This window comes from Ailuropoda melanoleuca, chromosome 16 (assembly GCF_002007445.2).
Source record: "Ailuropoda melanoleuca isolate Jingjing chromosome 16, ASM200744v2, whole genome shotgun sequence".
In the NCBI taxonomy this organism is placed as follows: Eukaryota; Metazoa; Chordata; class Mammalia; order Carnivora; family Ursidae; genus Ailuropoda; species Ailuropoda melanoleuca.
The window spans coordinates 85,703,307-85,730,473 of NC_048233.1; the positions used below are offsets into that span (position 1 = coordinate 85,703,307).

The 27,167-nt window shown below is 41.2% G+C and overlaps 1 protein-coding gene across 2 annotated transcripts in view; it reads left to right on the top strand.

Moving 5' to 3' along the window:
* Positions 1-27,167, top strand: part of KDM2A (lysine demethylase 2A) — a 109,373-nt gene that overhangs the window by 70,381 nt on the left and 11,825 nt on the right. For both annotated transcript variants that reach the window (XM_011227537.3, XM_019801854.2), the window contains exons 7-15: positions 4,405-4,511; positions 4,873-4,966; positions 6,150-6,303; positions 7,354-7,469; positions 12,472-12,598; positions 15,061-15,455; positions 24,635-24,718; positions 26,045-26,314; positions 26,874-27,005. In XM_011227537.3, the coding sequence (XP_011225839.1) occupies positions 4,405-4,511; positions 4,873-4,966; positions 6,150-6,303; positions 7,354-7,469; positions 12,472-12,598; positions 15,061-15,455; positions 24,635-24,718; positions 26,045-26,314; positions 26,874-27,005 (1,479 nt within the window). The remainder of the gene's footprint in view (positions 1-4,404; positions 4,512-4,872; positions 4,967-6,149; positions 6,304-7,353; positions 7,470-12,471; positions 12,599-15,060; positions 15,456-24,634; positions 24,719-26,044; positions 26,315-26,873; positions 27,006-27,167) is intronic.

Genomic DNA, 27,167 nt, shown 5'->3' on the forward strand with positions numbered 1-27,167 from the left:
GGAGCTCGATCCCAGGACCCTCAGATCATGACCTGAGCCGAAGGCAGATGGTTAACCCAGGTGTCCTTGTGTCTTACTCTTGATCTCAGCCCAAGTCTCGACCTCAGGGTTGTGAGGTTGTGAGTTCAAGCCCCATGTTGAGCTTTGCATTGGGCTCCATGCCCATCCTCATATTAAAAAAAAATATATATATAGATATATATAGATATATATATATATATGGCACCTGGGTGGCTCCATTGGTTAAGCATGAGTCTTGATTTCAGCTCGGGTCATGATCTCAGGGTTGTGAGATCAAGCCCTGCATCGGGCTCTGCATTGAGCATGGAACCTGCATAAGATTCTCACTCTCCCTCTGCTCCTCCCCACTCGCTCTCCCAAATAAATAAATAAATAAATGAAATGAAAAATAAATATAGAATTTCTCACTAGGAAAACTTTTTCTCCCTAGAATGATAAGAATTCTTTTTATATTATTATCATTCATTTGGTCATGTGGAAATATAAGAAGACAGGTGGTTAGAATGTAGCCTTGTTAGGGGCACCTAGGTGGCACAGTCGGTTAAGCATCTGGCTCTTGGTTTTGGCTCAGGTCAGAATGTCAGGGTCATGAGATCAAGCCCCTTGTTGGGCTCTGCGTGTGGAGTCTGCTTAAAAGATTCTCTCTTCCCCCCTCTCTCAAATAAACAAATCTTAAAAAAAAAAAAAAAGAATTTAGTCTTATTATTAGTCAAACATGGTCCACTTAATAAATAATAAAGGGCGCCTGGCTGGCTGAGTAGGCAGAACATGTGACTCTTGATCTTGGGGTCATGAGTTCAAGCCCCACGTTGAGCATAGAGCTTGCTATAAAAATAAATTTTTTTAATGTACAATTCAGTGATTTAAAATAAAGAATAAGGGATGTAAGAATCACAGTAATATTGTTTATAAATTGTTTATAATATTTAAAATTAACATTGTTAATATTTTTAGAATTTCAATTTAAAAATAAAATGATTGTACCTATAAAAGTAAAATTTATGGGGCACCTCGGTGGCTCATTCAGTTAAGGTTTTGGTTTGGTAATCTCCAGTTGTAGGATCGGGCCCCACGTCGGGGCTCTATGCTTGGCAGGGATTCTGCTTGTCCCTCCCCTCTGCTCCTCCCCCTGCTTACATGGGTACACTCTCTCTCTGATTTATAAGTAAAATCTTTAAAAAAAAATTTTTTTAAAACAAAACTTAAACTTTTCCATTCTTAAAATTTAGAAATGTGTCATTACCTGAAGCCTTTTTTGTAACTTTCTTAATTTATTCATTTTGTCCTTTTAATGATAAAAATGCTACATCATTTTATAACAGAAAAATAATAGACCATTAAATGAAGGAGTAGAACTATGGAAGGGCTCAAAAATAGAAAATTTTTTAGAGGATAGAGAACAATGCACCAGTATTTTTTAGGGACCCAAAACATGGCTAGAAAGATTGAGTGAGCTGTTACTAAGGTCACCTCCTGAAAGCAGAAAAGCTTTTGTTGACCTTACCATGTAAGCAGTAATATGCTTACTCTGCTGGGGTATCATTTATTTATTTACTGGAGTATTTTTTCCACACAGTGTATCTCTCCATTTATCTAGGTCTTTTCTAATATATCTCAGTAATGCTTTTTCAGAAACCAACTTTATTGAGGTACAATTGACATACAATAAAATATACTCATTTTAGTGTATGTTTCAGTAAGTTTGAATAAATCTCATTCGTGTAATAATCTTTCACATAAACTACATAATCTCTTGTTCTCTATGACATTCACACCTTCAGAGTTAGCTTATTATTAGTTCAAGTGCCTGCCACATGCTGAGCACTATGCTAAGTGCTAGAGGACCTGTGGAAAATAAGGTCATTCTCATTCTCAAAGAGCTTAGAGTCTCACGGGGAAGACCAGAGGATAGACATTTCAGCAAACCACAGTAATGGTGAGTGCCTCAGCAGTGAATAAATACAGAGTATTGGGGCAATAGGAAGGACCCCCCCCCCAACATAAACTGGAGGAGAATTAGGGAGGGGACGCTCTTTGGAATGGAAGAATTGATAGCTAAGCTTGACGTGAAGGAAATAAGGAGGCAGAGAGTGAAAACTAGAATTGCAGGCAGAAGGAATAGTCTGTGTAAAGGTGCACAACCTTTAAGTACCTTTTATCGGGTGTTAGCCTAAAGGGGGATTCTCTGGTGAGAAGATAGAGATCATTTTCTGCTGTCATTCCAGCAGTCCCTGAGAGGTAGATGAAAAGCAACATATATAGTGTGCAAATTTGTTTGGTGGTGGGGAAATTAGTTCATGGAAGGAAAGCCATGAGGGGTTTTTTTTTTTGGTTTTTTTGTGGGTGTGCAGCATATGAATAGATTAGTCCCTAGGTATTGGACTCCTTACCAGTTTGGCCCTAGTATTGATGCAGAACAGGTAGAACTGTTGATTACCTCTGCTGGAGACTTACTCTCACATGGATCAGGCCATTTAGCAAAAGGCCTATCCAGAGCCTAAAGATTAACCTAAGGAAAAAAGTATGAATACCTTAACACAGTATTCTCTTGGTAGTTAGACGATACCTAATAATACAGTTAAAGAGAGGCCAGAATGAGTAACTTATTGCTGCAGGTGGGAAATTCTGGCCAAAGAAGTTCAGCTTTCTCTGAATGAACAATTGATAAAAAAAATAATAAAAAATACCCACATGTTCCTAACCCTTCCTTTCCCCATCCAGACATAAGAGCTTGTGGTGTCTTGAGCAAGTAAGATCTCCATTATTCTGTTAAAGGCTTTCCAAAGGAGAATACCAGGAGATTGGAGTTGCCAACCACTACATGAAGAGATTAGAAAGTAGATTTTGTTTGAGGAAAAGAAAAGAAGCTAGAGTTATTCAGTGTTCTAGGTCCAGTGAATGCTTGGTTAAAACTGTTGTCTCCCTGAGCAGAAATCCTTTATAAAGTAAAGCAAAAAGTTAACCTTCATAGTTGCTCTTCAATTTGCATGTCGTTGGTGTTCCCTTCTAGCCACTCTCCCACAGTTTACATCTGAGTGTTCCCTAGACACCTGCCTCATATCATTATGCACAGATTGTATGCATTTTGTCCAGGTCTCTATTGTAAGGGAAATAAACGATCAAATGTAGATTTTGTTACAAAGCCTACCAGATACGTGTGTTTTATAGCCTTAAGTTAGACATTTGCAGTATCAATACTGTACTGGATTCGTGGTTTGGCTCTCATTTTAGCTACCTTAGACTGTTTCTTAGAGGTCAGTGGTCACATGGTACGCACATTTGAAGGTACAGGACATGCTACAATTCATTGTAAAGTGCAAATAAGTTCATACTGCTGTCACTTCTTCTTTCAACACATTTTATTTAAAATAGATTCCAGGGCACCTGGGTGGCTCAGTCGGTTAAGCATCTGTTTTTGTCTCAGGTCATGGTCCCCAGGTCCTGGGATCGAGCCCTGCATCAGGCTCCCTGCTCAGTCGGGAGTCTGCTTTTCCCTCTCCTGCTGCTCTCTCTCATGCTTTCTCTCTCTCAAATAAATAAATAAATCTTATAAATAAATAAATAGATTAATTCCTAAATTCTGATAACATTATTTTTTAAAAATTTTAACATGTATTTACATGTAATACTCATAATATCACTGTGAGTTAATTACCCTCACTTTACAAATGAATTCCAGGGACTTGCATGTGATCCTGAGAAAACATGATAGACCTGGAAGTTCTGATTCCTAACTTACTAGATTCTATAGCACATTGTTGTGCAAGGCCACAAATCCCTATGGGATTTCTTTCCTTTTTCTTCCTTTTTTTTTTTTTTTAATTTATTCTTGTTTTTATTTTTGACATCTTAGCTCCTCCAACAGTGTTCATCTTTTGATAAGTTTATCGGTACCTTCCAGACAGTGCCTTTTATTGAATCAGAAAAAGACAGCTGATTATACCAGTATTGACACAGAAGAGATACTACTGTGTTCTTTAATGACTTCATTTTGATTAGTGCTGTCTTTATGATAATATTGATGGAACTATTAGTCTTTATTCTCACTGAATAAATATTTCTAGAATGTTTGCCTACTGACCCTGGGATTCACCAACAGATTGTTTGTTTATAATTAAATTACAGTCTTTCAGGGGCATCTGGATGGCTCAGTTGGTTAAGTGTCTGACTCTTGGTCTCAGCTCAGGTCTTGATCTGAGGGTCATGAGTTCAAACCCTGCATTGGGCTCCACTCTGGGTGTGGAGCCTACTTAAAAATAAATAAATAAATAAATGTAGTCTTTCAGTGTGTATTTTGAGAAATTCTATTTTTCCTGACTTTAAAATTCTCTTTAATCCCAATCCTTCCATTGAATCCTAAATGTTTCCTTCTCCTTTTTAAAGGTGGATTTCATTGACTGGGTGGACAACATGTGGCCAAGGCATTTGAAGGAAAGTCAGACTGAATCAACAAATGCCATCTTGGAGATGCAGTACCCCAAAGTACAGAAGTAAGTGGCTTTCCCTGCATTTCCTCAGGTGCATTGGGAAACCAAAATGATAGCAAGGACTGTTTCCTCCCTTCAGAGCCTTGCTCTGTGTCCTCAATGATCAAAAAGATGAATTCTTTAAACAGTAGGCTTTATAGTTCCAAAGGGAAGAATGTATACAACAGTGTCATAACCATGTTTACATAGTTTAAAGAAAATGTATCGTCTGGTAATATGATGACTTGAAATTGCATTCCTCTCACTGACTGAGAATTGATTAGCCAGAAAGTGGGGTGCAAAGGGGAGAGTGTGGCATTATGGTAGGGCAGGCTCTCTTTTTTTAATCAGTGCTCTAATGATGCTGCTCCTTTTTTTGGGTCAGGTACTGTCTAATGAGTGTTCGAGGCTGCTATACTGACTTCCATGTGGACTTTGGTGGTACCTCTGTTTGGTATCACATCCATCAAGGGGGAAAGGTACGGTCATAGTCGTAATGGGGGTTGGAATCTGAAGCTGGTTTTATGACTCTTCTTCAGTTCATGCATGCTTAATATACCCTGGAAATGAATCTATTAGGGATTTGTCCCCTATTCTACAGAGAATCGTAGATTAAGTTGACCTTCTTGGCTAGACTTCAGTAGGAATTAGTATTCATCTAGTCTGCTATCATTACACCAGTATTGGCACAATACTAGTGTAAACCTCAACAGTCCTATTTTTAGATTCTCAGCGCAGAATTCTCCACATGAAGGCAAGAAAGTGGTTTTAGGAAGATAAGATAATTTCTCTACATGGAAGTGTAATAACGTAATAGAAAGCAACGCAAATTTTGTGTAAATTCACAGTGATATCAGCAAATTAGAATCCAGACCACCTTTCCGTGTATGAGGGCATTGATCTGAAATGTGGCCAAAGGAAGTCTTTAAGTCCTCTCTGAGGATGTGACTAGATTTTGAAAGATTTTTCTCATTCATAAAGAACTATATTCCATTTTGTCAGATTGTTTCTGAATGCTATGTGAGAACAGAAATCTAGGATTAATGTCAGAGGTGTATAGTATTATACTCTTATTGTTAACCTTTTTTCCCCTTGCTAGAAGTGGATGCATTTGTGAGAGAAAAGGTAGAACTAGAGTGGAAACAGATAATGCTTTTAAAATGTGAGGTCCTAATTTAGAACAACTATACCTCCAAATCCAAAGTCATTTTGTTTACTTTGGATCCATTTCAGTGATATCTTAAGTTTTGTCCTTTTGATCTTGGTTACTACCCTGGAACAAAGCAACCTAGGCCTGTCTCTTGAAGAGATTGTACCTAACTGTACTTCTTAGGATTACAGAGGCCAGACAGCTAGGGGCAAGTAAGGGACTTCCTAGGTAACAAACTGAATGCCCCTCATCTCTCTCAGTCCTGGATGGGTTCTGGACGCTACAGTCAAACCCCCAGGAAGCTCTAATGCCATTTCAACAAGTAAAGGACAAAAAAAGGTCTACTTCGTTAGGGTCTCTAGAATTGCCCAAGTGGTCAGGTTCTATAAGCTAGGAGAATTGCTTGCTGCTCTTCTCCCTGTTGGCCTTAACTTTGTACCTGTTTATCAGTTGAGGGAGACGACTGGGTCATGTCAATGGCTGTTAACAGACTCAAGTTTTTTAACTCACAGGTCTTCTGGCTCATCCCCCCTACAGCCCACAACCTGGAGCTGTACGAGAATTGGCTGCTGTCAGGGAAACAGGGAGACATCTTTCTGGGTGACCGGGTGTCAGATTGCCAGCGCATTGAGCTCAAGCAGGGCTATACCTTCGTCATTCCCTCAGGTAAGCAAGATGGGGGGAAAATGGGTTGTTTAGCCACTTCTTTTCTTTAAAAAAAAGGAATTGATGGATTACCACCAAGAATGGTTATGATTGGGTGAGCAGAAAACAGTAGAGTCCTTTCCTGTCATTGTGGAGTATCAGATGCTAAGAATTTGGATTTTTTAAAAAGGCACTGATTTTCCACTAAAATCAGAATTGCCAGTGGTGGGGGGCGCCTGCGGGGCTCAGTTGGTTAAGCAGCTGCCTTTGGCTCAGGACATGATCCCAAGGTCCTGGGATCTAGCCCTGCATTGGGTTCCCTGCTCAGCAAGGAGCATGCTTCTCCCTCTCCCTGCTCGTGCTCTCCCTACTCATGCTCTCTCTCTTGCTCTGAGCATTCTCTCTCTCAAATTAATAAAATCTTTAAAAAAAAAAAAAAAAAAGGAGTGCCAGTGGGGGCTTTTCAGATTTACTTGTTTGGGTACCATGTTAGCTCTAGGTAATCAGAATCTCTAAGGGTAAGACCTGGTCAGCAGGTGATATCTAACCTCCAGATAAGAGCTTCCTATTCTAAGGGATGGCTGCAAGGGGGGTAGAAATTAGCTATACTTTTTATCAGGTCACTAGTTATAAAGTAAGTAGTTAGAGCACAGATTTTGGAGTCAGAGATATGTATTAGAATTCTGTGTGTTTACCTGCTAATACCATGTTGGTCAAATATTTAAATCTCGGTTGCATTTTGTTGTGAGGGGTAAATTGAAATACATGGAAACTCTCTTGTGCCGCACCTTCACGATGGATGCTCCCATAAGTAGAAGCAGCGTTTGTTAAACTTGTATGCTGAACACTTTACATACATTTTCTGATTTAATGCTTACTAACAACCATATAAAGTTTAATTTTTATAGAGGATATTGGTTTTATAGAGGATATTGAGGCTGCAAGAGATTAAATAACTTGACCAACCACCAAGTGGCAGAATCAGAGTAAAATGTGTGATTCTCCGAGTCTTTTATTAGTTCTCTGAGAGAGCCGTATTATAACATGCTTAAGCCACTCCCTTTCTTCTAGGCTGGATTCATGCTGTGTATACTCCTACAGACACATTAGTCTTTGGAGGCAATTTTTTGCATAGCTTCAATATCCCCATGCAGTTAAAAATATACAACATTGAAGATCGGACACGGGTAAGTAATTCTGCGTAACAACTGGATGTGCAAGAGATTATCTCCATTTAAGACAGATGTTATAAGAGATTCATTCATTGGTAGTTATCTCAAAACTTCAGTTTTTCTCTGAGTTAAAATGCAGTGTTCACATTTCGGGGACACTGAGAAGAAAGCTTTAATGAGATCTACATGCTTGGTTTGGGGGGCTCTAATTGGTATCTTGGATTTTTATAGGGCTTGAGATGGACATTTGGTAATCGATGTTTTCAATTTTTATGCTCTTAAAATAATTTGATATAATGAGATTTAGCAACTCGGGAGTCACAACTTTGAATTCGTGTATCTTTCTTTTTTTTTTTTTTTTTAAAGATTTTATTTATTTATGTGACAGAGAGACAGCCAGCAAGAGAGGGAACACAGCAGGGGAGTGGGAGAGGAAGAAGCAGGCTCACAGCGGAGGAGCCTGATGTGGGGCTCGATCCCATAACGCCGGGATCACGCCCTGAGCCGAAGGCAGACGCTTAAGGACTGCGCTACCCAGGCGCCCCTCGTGTATCTTTCTTTACACCAGTTACTATCCACCACCCAAACGTTGTACTTGAGTAAATCAGTGTGCATACTGCTTTTCCCAGCTGGGGTTCCTTGAGAGAATGAAGTCCTTTAGAAAATGATTTATGCATCTTTTTTCCTGGTTTTCTCTGGGAAGGTATGTAGCTGATACCATTCTAGATACACAGGGAAAAGAGTTAGTTCCTTACAATGCAGTGGATGCCCTGGCAAGAATTGACAGACTTTTTATGTAAAGGATCAGATAGTGAATATTTTAGGCTTTGTGGGCCATACAGTGTCTGCTGCAAGTACTTAACTGCCTTGTAGAATGAAATACTGAAACGAATGAGTACGGCTCAAATAAAATAAAAATTTTATTTATGGACACTGAAATTTGAATTTCATGTAGTTTTCCCATATAACAAAATGCTGTAATTTTAGTTGTTTTTTTTTCCTCCCAGATATTTAAAAATGTAAAAAAACCCTCTTAGCTAACAGGCGTTACAGAAATGTGCCGCAGACCAAATCCACTCTCTGCTGTTTGCTGACCAACCCGTGTCTTAGGAAAACAGGGCTTTATTCTTTAGCAGAACTCAAGTCCGTAGGGGCTGACTTACATATGATTAAGTATAGATGGTATTGACCTTAAACAGCAATTAGAGCATAGAGTCTTTAGAGCATATCTGATGTTCCCATCTTGCTCTCAAGTAGTTCAGCAGAATAATAATAACAGTGTATATGAATAGAGATTAGCAAAGGTGGGGAAATGTTAATAGCTTGTGAATCTCGAATAATGCTGTAGGCAGTGTTCAGTACTGCTCTTTAAACTTTTTGGTGGATTTGAAAGTTTTCAAAGTTAAATTTTAAAAATCGCCATTAGGGGGTGCCTGGGTGGCTCACTCGGTTGAGCGTCTGCCTTCACTCAGGTCATGATCCTGGGGTCCTGGGATCCATCCCCTCCTCGGGCTCCCTGCTCAGCTGAGAGCCTGCTTCTGGCACTCCCCCTATTCGTGCTCTCTCTCTCTCAAATAAATAAATAAAATCGTTTAAAAAAAAAAAAAAAAAAAGGAAGGAAGAAGATGCTGTGCTCATGACCTGATCCGGAACCAAGAGTTGGACACTTAACCAACTGCGCCACCCAGGTGCCCCTGGAGTGCTTTTAAAATAAATTTTATAGGAGTGCCTGAGTGGCTCATTCGGTTAAGTCTGTGCCTTCAGCTCAGGTTACGATCTCAGGGTCCTGGGATTGAGCCCCCAGTCTGCTTCTCCTTCTCACACATGCCCTTGTGCTCTTTCTCAAATAAATAAAATCTTTTTTAAAAAAATTTATTTCTGCTTGTTTGTTAAGAGTAATGAAACTACAAGAAAATAGTAATAAGTTTGAAATTGTAATAATAATAAAAATAGTTAAAATGTTTCAAAAGAGAAGAATTATGTAATTTCATAGTAAAGTACTCTTACTTAACTCTAATCATTCTGAGGTAATACCACCTACCAACTGTAAGAATTAATCTGAAAATTAGATTTTAGAAAGTATTTCCCCTTTTTGGATAAAACTATTATGCCTATGAGGGGCGCCTGGGTGGCTCAGCCGTTAAGCATCTGCCTTCAGCTCAGGGCGTGATCCTGGAGTCCTGGGATGGAGCCCCACATCAGGCTCTTCTGCTGGGAGCCTGCTTCTTCCTCTCCCACTCCCCTTGCTTGTGTTCCCTCTCTCACTGGCTGTCTCTCTCTCACTGTCAAATAAATAAATAAAATCTTTAAAAAAAAAAAAACTATTATGCCTATGAGTTATGACTTAATTGATAAATTGCTCAGTTTGAAGGAAGAAAGGGAGAATGTATATATAGTGGCATAGGTGAAATGAGTTACTTTATCTTTGCTCGAAGTTTCTTGCAGACTGTTAAACTTACAATAACTGATCTTGAGAGACACCTGGGTGGCTCAGTTGGTTAAGCGTCTGCCTTCAGCTCAGGTCATGATCCCAGGGTCTTGGGATTGAGTCTCATATCAGGCTCCTTGCTTGGCAGGGAGCCTGCTTCTTCCTCTGCCTGCCTTGCCTGTCCCTCTGTCTGCTGTGCCTGCCACTCCCCTTGCTTGTGCTCTCTCTCTCTCTCCCTCTCTAACAAATAGATATATAAAAAAAAATTTAATAAAAATAAAAAATAAATAACTGATCTTGACTTAACTAATGTTCCTGGACTTTGTCAAAAAATGTCAAATTTCAGTCTAACCACCATATTCCGTTTTCCCTAAGTATAGCTTAATTCTTTCATTCTAAATAAGGAACTCCTCTGTGTTTCTATAAAATTTCACTGAGTCCCCTGCATGTGTACACACAGTGATTTTTTAAATTATTATTATTGCCTTCTACACCAACCTTCTATGTGCCAATACCAATCTGGCATCCATTTAATATGTTACTTTACAAAAATAAAGTGTGTTGTGAATTTAAGACAATGTTTTTGGTTTCTTTTGCCATGCTAGTGTTGAACTACCATACTATTTAAACTTTGAGTGTTGGTGATTATTCTACTGATAGCACTTAAAAGCTCAGTAATTTGTAGGGAGGATTTAAAAAATCCTCCCCCATCGAAAAATTCTAACCCAGTCTTAGAAATTTATATGCTCTGTGGTGTCTGGCAACATAGATAAAATATAATGAGGCAAGTTGGGTGGGTGTGTGATATCTTGGCTGTTGTTAATGCAGTCTGAAGAGTTCCATGTAAAAAATCAAAAGTTTAGGGGCCCCTGGGTGGCACAGCGGTTGGGCGTCTGCCTTTGGCTCAGGGCGTGATCCCGGCGTTACGGGATCGAGCCCCACATCAGGCTCCTCTGCTATGAGCCTGCTTCTTCCTCTCCCACTCCCCCTGCTTGTGTTCCCTCTCTCGCTGGCTGTCTCTATCTCTGTCGAATAAATAGATAAAATCTTTAAAAAAAAAAAATCAAAAGTTTAATGCCCTATTTTTATTTTATTTATTTATTTATTTATTTATTTTTTTACTTTCAGTATTACTCACCTCTCAACAGAGTCCCAAAGGGCATTAGAATTTTGGCTTGTCCTGACCTTTTAGTAAAGACCCTTCCAGAAAAGTGTTAATATGCATAAAAGGTGAGAGAGGCCTGTATATTATATTTAATTTGGGGGGACCTAGTATCTATTAATTGTTGTGGTTCCCCCCACACATCTCCCAAAAGTAAATTAATTTGATCCTTTTAAAAATAAACTTTTATTTATGTATTTTTTAGTAGGCTCTAGGCCCAATGTGGGGCTTGAACTCCTGACCCTGAGATCAAGAATTGCATGTTCTACCTACTGAGCCAGTCAGGCACCCCTAATTTGACTTTTAAAATAAAGGAGGAAAGACCTCTTTTAGTTGTTAAAACTGTAGTCACTTAAGATACCCAGATTCAGAGCCTAGCTCCTCTGAATTGGAAATCTAATGAAAAGTGCACGCCTCTCCTGCCTCGCAGTTAGGAAAGTAATCTCATTCCACAGTCATGCTCTGTGACCTCGTGAAGGGTTTTGAAAAGGGCCTTCTATCCAGATCTCCTTGATTCAGGAATACTACCTGACATGGAGCTTTGAAAAGGAGATGAAAACGTTCTCAGTTGCATATTCAAAACAATCTTAAAAGTATTGTTGGACTTCTCCTTTTGAAAGCTGTCCTCTCTAAAAGAAGACAGCAGTATATATATAGGATACTCCCCATTGTCGGTCCTCCTCACTGATTCATCCGTGCTGATTTGCCTTTGTTTCGAGTGTGCTAGATCTGAAGGGCAGTGCTTTTTGTTTTTATTCAGCTGGAATGATTTCATGCTGCTTCTAGAGAGAATGAAAGGAACTAAAGGCAGTGGCTGATTAGGCCACGTGGAGCAGCAGTCTAATTTGTGGATCTGCCGTTGGGGCAGACTGCAGAGCACCCTGCAGACCAGCTGAGAGCTGATGGTGGGAAAATATGCAGTCTTGTGTCCTAGACTAGACGTAGCTTGAGAGTGAGTCTCTCTAATCGTACTTTCCTATAGGTAGGGACATAATAAAAGCATTTAACTTCATCTCATGTCCTGTTGTCCTTTAGGTTCTTTGTCCCATGGCCTTCTCACTCAGGTTAAAACTATAGTAAAGGTAGGACTGCTTGGCAGGCCTTTGTATCCTAAGACCGCTGAAACAATTTCCTCAAGTGTATCGTGTCTTATTCTAACACTTTACTCTCTGTCCCAAAACTTACTTTTTGATGCTTTCCCAAGATGCCTTCTTGGTGGTTTTGAAATACCTTTTAATTGTAGTGATTGTTTCCCAAGACCAACAATTTTTAGGTTGACAGATCCACTTAGGTTCGTTCCAAATGCCACCCTAGATGTTGCCTGGAGAGTGTTTTTCCTGGGCTAATTTTTGCAGTGATTCAGTTTGTCTTACTCGCTTTGCTTGAAAATTGTTATGAGCTTGTTTTTCTCATTTTTTCCCGTGTAGGTTCCAAATAAGTTCCGTTATCCATTCTACTATGAGATGTGTTGGTACGTGTTGGAGCGCTATGTGTACTGCATAACAAACCGCTCCCACCTAACTAAGGAATTTCAGAAAGAGTCCCTCAGTATGGGTAAGTGTCTGCACGAACATGAATTTACCTACTTGGAACTACCAAATTCATTCATTGGAGTCGAACACTGGTTACAGCTGATCTCCTACCCAGACATGAGTTACTAGGCAAAATGAAATATCTCTTTGTCTGAATTGTTAATACTTAGCTCTTTAAGAAACATGATCACGTGTCTACTATGTTTTATTATGTAAAGAATGGTCTTTAGAACAATAAAAACTAAACAGTGTCATGCTCTTAGTGTATTTCAGGCACTTTACTAAGCAGTTTATATACATTAAGTTCTAGTTATTACCTGTGAGGTGGGTGGTATTATCCTCATTTTACAAATGGCGACATTAAGTTTCAAGGAGATTAAAAAACTTGTCCGTGATCTTATAGTTAATAGATGTGAAAGCTACAGTTTGAATCAAGTTGGTAAGACTCTAAAATCTATATCCTTAACCTCTATGCTTTAATGTTTCCCCAACTTCTATCAAGAGAAGTATTCTATTGGATGGCAAGATATTTTAATTACACATTTTTAGGCCGTTCCATGCCCTAAGGTGTGGAGGAGCCAACACTGTAATATCCTATGGTCACGCCTTTCCCAGAATCTTCAATCTAAGCCAGATATTTTTTTCTTCAGCATTGTCCTTTGAGCATAGTTTATATTCTTGTTCGAAAATAAAAAATGGGGGCGCCTGGGTGGCTCAACCATTAAGCATCTGCCTTCGGCTCAGGTCATGATCCCAGGGTCCTGGGATCGAGCCCCGCATCAGGCTCCCTGTTCAGCAGGAAGCCTGCTTCTCCCTCTCCCACTCCCCTTGCTGTGTGCCCTCTCTTGCTGTCTCTCTCTGTCAAATAAATAAATAAAATCTTTTTTTAAAAATTACAAATGATCACCCAGTACATGAAAGCAGGATACAGAAATGTATATGCAGCATAATCCCAGTGCAATCATAGCCATGCACAGAAGAAGATGGACGGGCGCCTGGGTGCCTCAATCAGTTAAGCATCTGCCTTCGGATCAGGTTGTAACCTCAGGGTCCTGGGATCCAGCCTCGTATCGGGCTCCGAGCAGGGAGCCTGCTTCTCCCTCTCCCTCTGCCTCTCCTCCCACTCGTGTCCTCTTTCTCTCAAATAAATGAATAGAATCTTTAAAAAGAAAAAAAAGATGGAAGGAAAATATATCCACTGTTGAGTTGTTATCCAAGGGTGGAGGGATAAGGGATGACTTACTTACTTCTTTGCACCATCCTACATTTTCTAAATTATTAATAGTAAACATATTACTTGTTTTCCCACTTGGATTGGTTAATTAATTTAAGTTTTTATTCAAATTCCAGTTAGTTAACATGCAGTGTAATATTAGTTTCAGGTGGACAATATAGTGCCTTAGCTCGTCCATACAGCACCTGGTGCTCATCACAACAAGTACAGTTCTTAATTCCCATCACCTACTTCACCCATACCCCCACTCACCACCCCTCTGGTAACCATCAGTTTGTTCTGTACAGTTAAGAGTCTGTTTCTTGTATTACTTTCATAATAAAAGACCAGTGAACATTTAACAATTTTTCTGTCATTAGAACTGTTATTTTGACTATCAAATCTTTTAAAAAATACTTTGTTTTGTTGGCCGTATTGATAGGCTTTCAATTCCAAAGTTTAATTTTACGACCAGAACTTTTAACAAAACTATGTGTGCTTCATACTCTCTGCTTTTTAAAAAGTTAATGAAGGGGGGCGCCTGGGTGGCGCAGTCGTTAAGCGTCTGCCTTCGGCTCAGGGCATGATCCCAGGGTCCTGGGATCGAGCCTCACATCAGGCTCCTCCGCTAGGAGCCTGCTTCTCCCTCTTCCACTCCCCCTGCTTGTGTTCCCTCTCTCGCTGGCTGTCTCTGTCAAATAAATAAATAAAATCTTTAAAAAAAAAAAAAAGTTAATGAAGGGGAGGTGCCTGGGTGGCTCAGTTGGTTAAGTGTCTGCCTCCAGCTCAGGTCATGATCCCAGAGTCCTGGGATTGAGCCCCACGTCATCGGGCTCTCTGCTCAGCGGGGAGCCTGCTTCTCCCTCCCCCTCTGCCTGCTGCTCCCCCTGCTTGTGCTCTCTCTCTGTCAAATAAATAAATAAAATGAAATAAAAAGTTAATGAAATCATAACCCCAAATTTCAGTTTGTACTTCAGTTTATAGCCATTTTCAGCTGACTTATTTCTAGCACACAGTTCACGGACCCTTCCCAATCTTTTGAAAAATCAATTGATCATTACCTTAGTTGTCCTACTAACTCAGGATCCTATTCTTACCTGTAACTATGATTTTCAACAATGGGCAAATAGGTTGGGATAAGGAGAGACCATTTTAAAATGTCACAGCTTTATCATTTATATCTTTAGGGTCCCTCCCATGCTGCCTGTTTCTCTTGTTGATCACACAGTCAAGTGGCATGTTCTTACTACATTTTTTCTTCTTACTGGCAGACTTGGAATTAAATGGGTTGGAATCTGGAAATGGGGATGAAGAAGCAGTGGATCGAGAACCGAGGCGCCTGAGCAATAGGCGTTCTGTCCTCACTAGCCCTGTAGCCAATGGGGTCAACCTGGATTATGACGGACTGGGCAAAACCTGCCGAAGTCTTCCAAGTCTGAAGAAAACCTTGTCAGCGGACTCATCCTCTGACTCTAGCCGGGGCTCCCACAATGGCCAAGTGTGGGATCCCCAGTGCAGTCCCCGAAAGGACAGGAAGGTGCATCTGACCCATTTTGAGCTTGAGGGCCTCCGCTGTCTTGTAGATAAGTTGGAGTCTCTGCCACTGCACAAGAAATGTGTCCCCACAGGGATAGAAGATGAAGATGCTCTTATTGCTGATGTGAAGGTAAGGGTTGCTTATGTTGCATGATAGCCACTGATCTGGCACGGACAGGCAGTTTTTCAGCTCTTAGAAAGTACAGGAATTCTGGATAATCTGGTTCATTGAGAAAGACGTTAATATGTACGTGTGTGTGTGTGCGTGCTGCACAGTGTTTGTATTCTTAAAGTGAGGTTAGGTGCCTGCTGTGAAAATACTGACATTTTTTACATTCAGTTAGGGCTTAAATTTAGTCCTAAAAACACAGATTTCAGATTCCTTCTAAAAATAAAGGAGTGCCTAAGAAAGTATTAGTATCAGAAAATATTATTTAAACAGGTTACTCTTAGATAAAGAGACCTGTTTCAGAATAAAAGTGGCCGATGACAATCTCTAGCAGTCTCACCCCAAGTAGATAAGAAAGAAGCTTTTGTATACTGGGTGATGTTGAGTAGGTTTCACATATTTAGTTTCATTTTTATCTTCTTTTAAGATTTAAATTTTAAAAAACCATTGGGACAGCTTCTGAGAAAGTGTCGATTGTAAACATAATCTGTCCTGTGGCGCCTGGCTGGCTCAGTCAGTGGAGCATGCGACTCTTGATCTTAGGGTAGTGAGGTCAGTCCCCACATTGGATACAGAAATTTAAAAAAACAAACAAACATAACATAACTTATCCTATTGCTATATCATGTTTATTCATATTATATATTTTTTTGTTTTTTCAAGAGGTCTCCCAGTATTAGTAATTTTCAGGGCCTGTCCCACCCTTCGTGTATGGGTCTCAAAGAAATGAGCTTATTTTTCGGGAATCCAGATATCAGCTGTCTAAATGGGAAGAAGTTCTTTTAAGTCTTTCCTCACAAGTAGCCATTACCATGAACACCAAAAGCTGTATAGCTGAAAATACCAATTTTCTTTTAAATCATCAGTTAGAGCTGTGGTTTGGGTGCAGGGCATGGATATGTGAATTAGAAAGCCGGTTCGCAATTGGTGATAAGTGTTTATTTTCAAAACTTGTCATATAGATTATTTTAAGCCACGGAAGAATTTATATTGAATAATTTTATGTGACTCGAAGGAAGATGGGCTTAATATCTCAGCACGTCTGTTCCATCCAAAGTCACGTTTTTCCTTGGCCGCTTCTGCCAGCCACCTCAGGAAAGAATTCTCACGTCTGGGATAGGACCTGAACCTTTTTTTCTTCTGTTTTTTCTTTTTCTGATAAACTTTTTAATTGTATCTTACTGTTTATGCGTCAGTGAAGAGGAAAAAACTAAAGAGGGTAAAAAAGTGTGGTACCTGGTGAGGCTGGTCCTCTCCACTAGTGATAGAAATGGGACAGTTAGTTTTATAAGTTTGTTTTTGTAAGGCTTGTTCTAGAAGAGACAGGTGGTATCACTGTGGCTTGTATTTAGGGAAGGAAATGACAAAGTTCCAGATAGGTGTGGTCTTATTTCTATAATGATTAATATGCCGCAAAGCAAACTTAACCATACTTTTCCAGACTCACAAACTAGATTCTAAATTCACTTAACACCCTAGAGTGAGCCAAGAACATTTAAATTTTTTCTTTTCCATTGTGATAGGACATATATGTTTATACTTTCTTGAGAGTTTGTAGCATCTTTCCCTTTTTTCCTCAGAGGTTTCTTTATTATGTAATTATTCCATCATGGGTATATGTAGGAAACATTAAATTTACTTGCCTATAGGATCCCTAAAAAGAAAGATTTCTAAGTTTATATCTCACTGACATTCTTTTGGTCTGGATATCTATATTTCTGAATCATGAAAAAGAATAAGGGATTTGACTCCATTGAATCCAGTTGTAAGAAGCCATATTATAATCCACTAGTCAGTTGTACAGGGTCAAGTGTCATGATGGAAGTACAGAAACTCCCTTAACTAAAGTAGTTAAATAAAAACATTTGAGGAAGCAGAGTGGTAGGGGGGAAATGTAGAAAAATTTGGGTCTAAGCAGAATAAAAGGAGGCAGCAAGAAAGGAAATGAATTAAAAAAGATCTCTAAAGAGGGTTCTTAGCATTATGAAAAGTGTCTTGAGAGAGCTTCCTTGTGTTTGTCAGGAATCATGAAAAACATGGCTGCCATCACAGGCTAAGATAGAGTGGCATAGAGACCAGAGCATGAGGAAGGAGTGGCCACCAGGATGACAGTGTTTGATTATTCCTGCAGGGACTTGTCCGCACCTTGTCTTGTTTGCCCGATACCATAGTTAAAATGCAGCTGATACCAGGAGACAACAGATTTTGATCCCAGCTCTGCAGTTAGTTTCACTTAAGATCAAGTGGATTAATTATTCCTGCATTTGACCACTTATGTTTAATAGGGAGTTTAGAGCTTGAATACTTTGAGAATCTGAACATCACCCAAAAGAAAAGGAGCACTGGATTGGGTAGGTGCCATTACTGCACAACTGGAGACTGCAGTGCTAGAGAACTTGGTGCATGTAGCCTAGAAGCCTATGCTGCAGTGGAGGACAACAGCAAGCCCAGAGTTTACTCTTCCTGTAGAGAGAGGAATTGTTTCTTGTTGCAGGCGGTGTGGCTCTAATGAAGAACTAGCAGAAGAGATGAGAGCAGAATTGGTGAGATGAACGATCTGTAATTCTGTGTCCCTGAAAAAAAAAACCATTTTAGTGATGGGGGAAAGGGCTTTAAAGATTCTAAATGTTAAATTCCACATTGTTGAAAAAAGATCATGGAATATAAAATTGGAAGGGGATTAGATTTAAAAAAAAGGAGACATTAAAAAGTGTTGACTTATTGGTAAATATCAGGGGAAAGTAATCAGTGTGTATTGTTTGGGAGGGTATGGTAACGTTGACTCCTAAAAGTGTACTAAAGGTAGAATGGAGTTCTCTCCTACTGTGAGATACTTTCGCATCTCTGAAATCAGGAAGTCTTGTGCTTGATAGATGTTTAAAGAGACAGAACCTAGAGCAGTGTGTATAGTACAATACCATTAATGCAAGAAAAAGTCTCTTTGTGTGCGCATTGCAGGAGTGCTGGAGAGAGACATGCCAACTGGTGACAGTCGGTCACAGCAATGTAGTAGGTGTCAGCTGTAAGACTTTGAGTTTTTAATCAGACTTTATTGTGGTGTTTGTATTTATTTTGGTCATAAAGGAGCTCTTAATATATGTACATAGGTAAAAAGTTTTTAATATATCAATGTATTTGGCTGCCCAACTCAGTGAAACAAATTCAGTGTTGTATATTTACTCTTGGTTTCTCTAAGCTGTTTTGATAAGCTTGGCAAACATGTGACTTTTGGTCAAGATACTAGATCTATGAAAGCCTATTTTCTCTTCTGTAAAATAACATCTACCTTAGTGGAGCTATTCTGAAAATTAATGATAATGTGAGTAGAGTACTTAATAAGCCATATCACTATTACATTAAACAAAATTAGATGTTGCAAATCAATGAAATTCATTTATTCCACTACTCTTGAATAATGCCTCCCTACTCTGTGCTGGGAACTAGGCTGAGTGTTGGAGTAAATATGCAAACATGATACGCGTCAAGCCCTCAAGGGGCTTACAAGTCAGTGGTGGAGCAGGTATTTAAATGGGCTGAGAAGTAAGTGCATTCTGGGTTTACAGGTACTATGCATGACATAGAGTGCTGAGTGAACACTGAGTGTGGGTGGGTGGATTCTCTCCTGAGGGAAGGAGGTGCCAGTCTTATTAATTCAAAAGTTTAAGGGGCACTTGACAGACTCTGTTAAAAGAGCATGTGACTCTTGATCTTGGGGTCATGATTTCGTGCCCCATGTTAGATGTAGAGATTCCTTAAATAAATAAAGGGTGCCCTGGTGGGTTAAGCATCTCGACTCTTGATCCCAGCTCTGGTCTTGATCTCAGCATCATGAGTTCGGGCCCCACATTGAGCTCCATGCTGGGTGGGGAGCCTACTTTAAAAAATAAATAAATAAAAATAAAAAGTTAGGGGCACCTGGGTGGCTCAGTCAGTTAAACATCTACCTTCAGCTCAGGTCATGATCTCAGAGTCTTGGGATCGAGCCCCGCATCAGGCTCCCTGCTCACCAAAGAACCTGCCTCTCCCTTTGCTGCTCCCCCTGCCTGTTCATGCGTGCACGTGCACGCTCTCTCCCTCTGTCAAATGATTAAATAAAATCTTTAAATAAAATACAAATTTCAGGCTAGCTCTTAAAAACATATAAATAAAAAGTTAATAAACTTTCCTGTTATATGATAAAGATTGATTACCAACATTATATAAATGGCTCTCGATTTATAAATTCCAGAGCTTTTCTTTGTGGTGCAATAGGCTACTGCTGCTGCTCTGATCTGAGATTCTAACATTTTGTAACCGTGACCTAAAAATTTACAGTAGACTCCATCTCAGGAGTATGATGGAACTGAAAACAGAGTGTCATGGTTTCAGATAAATACAGATACTAATCACAAGTTTGCTTCACCTGACACTTTGCGGATGACTCTGATACTAGTTGAGAAGAACTGGTAGAGGAACACAGTATTAGATCTTAATCCACAAACTAGATTAGAGGGGGAAAAGGTAACATCTATAAATAAAACTTCATTTGCTGTTTTTACTGTTATTTGTAATAATTCACACATTCTTAATAAGTGGAAAGTTTTATTTTGTTTACTTATACTTTTTTTTTTAAAGTAAACTCTCCACCCCCTATGGGACTCGAACTCACCACCCCAAGATTCTCATGCTCCATCAACTAAGCAGCCAGACACCCCTAAAAAGAAAGTTTTAAATAATTTAACAGCTGCAAAGCATATAAGGTTAGGTTAAAATACATATAGTTCTTCAGTGTTTTTATTATATTCTTGTATTACATGTCATGTTCTTACTAATTCTGATCTTTGTTGCCTTTTATTCTAAATTAATAGAAAAAAAAATAATAAATTAATAGAAAAAAATTGGCCTTGTTTAATTTGTGATTTGGAAACTTACTTGGGTGAGTTCCCTAGTATCTTATCTGGTTTTTGTCCTTTCCTGGTGACCTTTAGGGTTTTCACTTGCTACAACTTGATAATACATTTTTCTTAAGTATTCGTTCTTTATCATCCCTCTGGGTGAGATAGGACTAAGACCAAAACAAAGATTTTCCAAGAAGACCTCTCACACTATTAAGGAAAGTTTTCAAACATAATAGGCTGATTGCACTTGGTCTTTGAGTCTGAAGATAAAGTGCAGACTAGAGGTGTAGGATTCGGGTGATCACAGAAACTTTTTCCGGAAGAGCTCAGCCAAAAAGCACGGAACTCCCTCCTTTCCTAGGTAAACTACTGTAAAAATTAACAGGCAGCAAAGCCTAGGCCCCATAAAGCCTCTGACACTGCACCAGAAACTTACTGAAACGATTGTCCTGGAAATAAATAAGAATGTTTCCTAGCTAGGTTCTTAGTGGCCTGAGGTGTTTATTTCAAAGCAGCTTCTGTACTTTCTGAAAAAGCCAAGTTACATTTATGAGAGTCTAAAAATTACATAAATCTGGATCCAAAAATACAGTACACTGTAGCCTGAGAGAGTGCTTGTTCAGTCTGAGCTTCACCCTGACCGTGATCAGTGCATGGAGAGTGCGTGACACGCATCACTCGAGGGGCTGTCAGAAGTGGCATGGTTGAGGTGTCTGACAAGATGCAGGGTCGCCTGCTTCATCCAGGGAACATTAAGAATGGGGCAGGCAAAACAAAGGACTAGAATAGGAAATAAATAGGAAACTTGCAGGAGTGCTCGTGAGGGGTGGTGGCGAGTCCCACACGACTAGTGGATATGGAGTTGACAGACACAAATTCAGTGCCTCCTCGTGCTGGTTCCAAGGTGGGAGAGTGAAGCACCTGGACCTGAGATTGAGCCTTAGCTAGCTTGACTTGATTATGATGAAACTGCTTAGAAGAGCTGCCTAGGCATTTCTGTTCCGATGGTGGAGTGCCCAGTCGCAACCAGAGGCAGGCATCTGTTGTAGAAGTAGTTGATATTAAACAGACATATGTATTGAATATCTCAATATTGGTTGAAATGTGTTGTTCCTGAAGGTTTTTCTGGAAACACGAATGCTCGTTCTGGATTCTGGGCTTGGGAGAGCAGCAGTGAGGGCAGGTGAAGCAGGCGGGTGTGCCTGGAGAAAGGGAACTCAGAGGAGCTCAGCTCGGGTGCCTGGCTCTTGGACAGTCTGAACTTCAGGCGATTTGCTGTTTGCCTGAAGAGCAGGGGAGAGAGAGAGAGAGAGAGGGTGAGAGAGAGAGAGAGAGAGAGAGAGAGTGTGTGTGTGTGTGTGTGTGTGTGTGTGTGTGTGTGTGTGTGTGGTCAGCGGGGAAAGTGCTGGCTGTAACAATAAGAGGTGACCCTGAAGGGAAGGGTGTGGACGGAGACAAGGACACTCACGGGCCCAGTTGCAGAATGGGTTAAAGCCTTTCCTTTTGCTGGCGCCTTCCGAAGTCGGCCAGAGGGAGCCCTCTGGGGCTGGCCTTGGGTTCTCCTATTGCAGTGGTGGTAGGAGGGAGGAGGCGGGGGGCGCGGCCCAGCTCGCCTCCTGGGCAGCCTTTCCTCCAATCACCGGGCCGACAGCCCTCGCCGAGCACACCCCCTCCCGACTCTGCAGCAGGACGGCTGGGCCCTCTGCCTGGCTCGCTCACTCGAGCTCAGCTCCCCCTCCTGCCATCTTCCGTTGCAAAGCATTTCTGGGAGCTGCATGTGGGTGACGCAGCAGCATTGTTCGCAGGCACAGGAAGCCGCGGCTGAGCTGAAGGGCTCGAGAAGGAGCTCAGAGCACGACACGCTGCTCCCTCTGAGTAGCCTGAAGGGGTATAGCCAGACTGCCCTGCCTGATGTACTTTGGGAGATTCCAGAATTTTCAAGTAAATTGGGATTTTCCTAGAGGGAGAAAACCTAACTCCTTCAGCACAACTTGCAATAGAGAAAACAAAACAAAGACGCTGGGGAAACTTCAGCCAAGAGCCTCGGCAGCTCCACAGCGACGGGAAACGCAAGGTCAGGCGGGCGGGCGGCAAATCCTTTCTGACTTGGGGTGTGTGTAACTGTAAAGACTTTGTCTCGGCGAAGAGGCAGATGAACAGCCTGCTGGGCGAGTCCAGGACAATGCTTAGGTTACTTCGTGTTGCGTGAGCCATCGTTGCACTTGTTCCCTCTCCTGCTGGGATATGTTTTTGAATTGGGTCGCTTGGCTTTTGGGAATCCTTTTCCCTTCTCTGCCCAGACGCCCGCTGTTCTCTTCCCCTTCCTGTGATATGTGGGGTGTGGGCTTGTGTTTGAATGTTCTCCCGAATGCCAGGAGCCTAGATAGGCGTCAGCCTTTCCGCACTCCACCCCCGCTCTCCGCTCCCCGTCCCAAACCCCCTCTGGTGCAGGGTGGTGGCTTCTTTATATGGTTTCTTAGAGGGCCTCAGCTGGAGTCTGCCTTTTTTGATGAAGCAGGGCGAGCTTGGTTGTATGGCCCCAACAAAATAAGGCTTGGAAGGAAATCTGCTTTTCCCTCCACACCCACACAGACCCCAGTAAGTGAGTGGTATATGTGTGAACAGCTCCCCCCCCACCCCCCATGCAGAGACAGTTTCTCCACCTACCTTTCCCTATCCCCCACAAAAAATCTTGCAGGTAGAATTAGACTGCTTTTGGTGAACAGTTAGGTTCCTTTCCTACTCTTAAACAGTCGCAGATCTTTCTGTGCGGTCTGTTTTGCTGAAAGTGGAAAGTCCCTGTTTGTGGACAGCTCAGTGCTCTCCGGCAGAGGAAATGGGCAGAGTCCTACTCCTCGGCAGTACAGTGTGGGGGAGGGGAACTGTGCACTCCCTAGCACACATTTTGAATGGACCTGAATTTTTCACCCTAGGGAGATTAGGAGCCCATACCAGAGCCTAGTCCCACGTGGCACCGCACCCCGCCTCTTCACCCCCACGCTGTGCGGTATTAAACAGGAGGCTTCAGAATAGGATGCCATAGCAACTTGAAGTAAATAAAACGTCTGCAAATGAAATCAGTTTGGGGGAGGGTGAGAGGCATCTGGAGACTTGGCAAAGGGGATCTTCGTGGAGGAGCTTCCTGGGTGTGAGTTTTAAAGGGTCTTTCTGAGTCCCAGCTCTGGGATTTGGAGCATGAGCCTTAGGTTAAGGATGAAAATGTTTGGTAGAGAAGTGCTTCATTCTTCAAAAAGTCCTGGTCTTCTAGGCACAGAGCCCACAGAAATATGGAAATGATTATTAAAGATGGCCGAGGCATGCTCACTGTCCAGGATCAAAGTTTAGTTTTTGTTGAGACAGTTAATACTAGGGCAGCCTGAAAGGAATCTTGTAACTTGTCTTCTGGATTTGTGTTCTTTGCTGTTACCTTTGCATTAGGGCTCATGAGGTCAGAGGAAGAGGGATTTCATTCTGCTAGAAGGTTTGGGATTCAGAAATTTCTGTCTAAAACGTAAAGATTTGCTTCCAAATAACCCTCAACCAGTATGATTCACTTAAGTGGCAGTTTTTTACTGTATTGTCCTCAAGTCATTCAAACTAGATTAGTTAAAGCCATCAAAACCATTGCCCCTAAGATTGTTTCTGCTCCATTTATAAGAATAAAGCCAAAGAATTGACTTTATGTGTGTGTGAGAGATCGATCAGTTGATTGGTTGATTTGAAGTTGAGATTTCTGTAATCAGCCTTAGAAGAACAGAGCTCTGGGTTGAATCAAGACTTAAAGTAAGACTGTGCCATTCACATTATTAATCCAGTATTAGCCGGTCTTTTTTGCCACTCTGCTGAGATCTACAAAATGAAGGCAATACTTCTTGATAATATTCATTGACTGGTATTGAAAAGTAAAGGGGGCAATATAAAGTTTACTGCTATATATAGAACCGTGACAATTAACACTTGTCGCCAGGTAGCTAGTTACTTCAGCGTACGTACCAACAATACAGTGAGTATGCCAGTACGGGGTTGGGAACAAAGGTAAATTCAAAGTCTTGATAGTACTACACTAGTGTGAGTTTTCTCTTTCATCTTCAGTTTATTTTGCAGTGAGTCTCTATAAATGAAGGGAAAATACAGTTGCCAGCCTGCCCTTCCCATGTTGCTTTTAGGGACTGGGGCTAAGTCTAGATGCTGTTGGGAGTGGTTGGCTCTTTGTTCACTGTGCCCTGCTTTTCTTCCCCCTCTTCTATCCTATCCTACCCTTAGATTTTGCTGGAGGAGCTTGCCAACAGCGATCCCAAGTTAGCCCTCACTGGAGTCCCTATAGTACAGTGGCCAAAAAGGGATAAGGTAAGAAACTATTCTTGATTTTCAGGCTGCTGAAGCATTTTGCTGGCTGACCATCACCATTCGAGGAAGAAAAAGAACAACTAGAGGCAGACAGCTTTTGGTGCATTAATATAAACTGACAGAAAATCATTACTCAGTTCTGTTTTAACTCTTAGGTTAGGATAATTGGCTATCTCTGGAGGTGAGTCTCTTAACAGAACCATCAAACTAGGAACCTGCCTCCAGGTTTAGATGCATAAGTGTGCATTTATTCACCAGAATGGATTTTTCAGTATCAGATTGAAAAAAGAAGGAAAGGAATTACCTGTTAGCTAATAAATTGTCAGTTATGAATTTTCATGCCTCTTGGGTTAGGTCCTGTATAATTTTTTCGTGTATTGTCCTTTGTCAAGGTTATTTATTAAATAAAAGTAAGGGCTAGCATTCTGATCCTGGCCATGGGTCTGGCAAATACATAGGCCGTTCTTTGGCGTTCCCTCATTGAAATTTGCAGAGCCGCATTCCAGGAGTGTTTAGGTATATGGCTGTGAAAGATATCTTGAAAGAACCACTTCCTAGGTGGAGGAGTCCCACTTAGCCTATGCTTGACCACATGAGACTGCCTCAGAACAGTTTAGTCATTTCTGGCTATTGAATGTTTTGTGTCAGAAACGTGTTAAAGTACCATGGAAAATTAAAGAACTAAAAGACCCAGTCTTTGTTCTTGAAAAGATCACCAGGACAAATACAAGTAATAAAATTATAAACGTCTGCCTGAGAGATATATTCTACACTTGAGAGCTATAGGAGTGTCTGTTATGTACCAGATTCAGAATAATAAAGAATTAGCAAGATCCATCTCACCCTCAGGTAGTTTACAGTCTTCTTTACAAGTATCTTCTGAGTAGTAATGTTCAGGATGAGGAAGTATTGGAGGGCCCCTGGAGTGACTTTGGTACATAGAAAGCTTCAGGGAGGGGGGAATGTCACAACTCAGCAGAGCAGGAGGGATGTGGCTGAAGTAAAAAGCCTGACGGGATTGTCAGCCTTTTCTGTAAAGGAAATACGTAGATGATAAATATAATAAAGGCAATAAATATTTTCGGTTTTGCAGGCCATACAGTTCTCTGTGGCAACTTTTCAAGTCTGCCATTGCACGTGAAAGCAATCATAGACAATATGTAAACAGATGAGCGTCATTGTGTTCTGGTCAGATTTCAATTTACAAAAACAGGCAGTGGGCAGATTTGCCCATGGGCCATAGTTTGCCAAGCTGTGTAATCTTCTGCCTTCTCCAGTCCTTAAAGTTACTTGATATATTTTACCTCAATTGCTTTCTCTTTCCAGCTTAAATTCCCCACCCGGCCAAAGGTGCGGGTTCCTACCATCCCCATCACAAAGCCTCACACTATGAAACCGGCTCCTCGGTTAACACCTGTGAGGCCAGCTGCCGCCTCCCCCATAGTGTCAGGAGCCAGGCGGAGACGAGTGCGCTGTCGGAAATGCAAAGCCTGTGTGCAAGGAGAGTGTGGTGTATGCCACTATTGCAGGGACATGAAGAAGTTTGGGGGGCCTGGTCGCATGAAGCAGTCCTGTGTCCTTCGGCAGTGCTTGGCAGTAAGTGGCCTGCTTGGTAAAGCACTTGGGGGAGGGAGAGGAGGGGTGGTGCCAAAGGGACTGAAGTACGATAGAGTTGTTGAGATTTCAGAGATGGAAAGGAGAAGTTTCTCTCTCTCTCTTTCTCTCTCTTTGGCTTGCTTTGTTTTATCCCTTTTCTCTCTGGTTTCAAAAGGAAGATATCTAATACTAAAAATGATCCTATTTAATTTTTCATCCTTGCTCTCCCAGTTTTCAAATGAGATAGCCATATTTCAAGGGCAAATCACTGCTGTCTGTCCCTCTTTAAGTGGATTAGAGAGGAGGGACCTGTGAGTCCTGGGACAGACTGGTGAGAGTAAACTGGTCTCTGTCTCTAGTTCTCAGCTGGTTTGTTCTCCCTGTCTTCTTCCTCTGCGGGTTTCCCTACCAGAAACCTCTCTTCACTGGTTTCCATGCTCCCTGAATGTTCCCAAGAGAATTACAGGAAGTAAATCACCCATCTTGAGTTAAAGGGAAGCTGAACTGATAAGGATCTAAGTCTGCTCTTTTCTTGGTTTCTATCTTTGTCCTCTTGTAGCCCAGACTGCCTCACTCAGTCACGTGTTCCCTCTGTGGAGAGGTGGATCAAAATGAGGAGACACAGGACTTTGAGAAGAAACTCATGGAATGCTGTATCTGCAATGAGATTGTTCATCCTGGCTGCCTCCAGGTGAGGAGAGGCCTGAGGGGCCCCTGAGGCCTCAGCTGGTAGAGTGTCTGAAGGCACTGAGTGGAGCAGAGAGTGAGAATCTGTCACAAGAGGCTACCAGCATCCCTGATGTGGACCATCAGCTGCGGGTCATGTCATGGTCTAACATCAGTCCTTGATTCA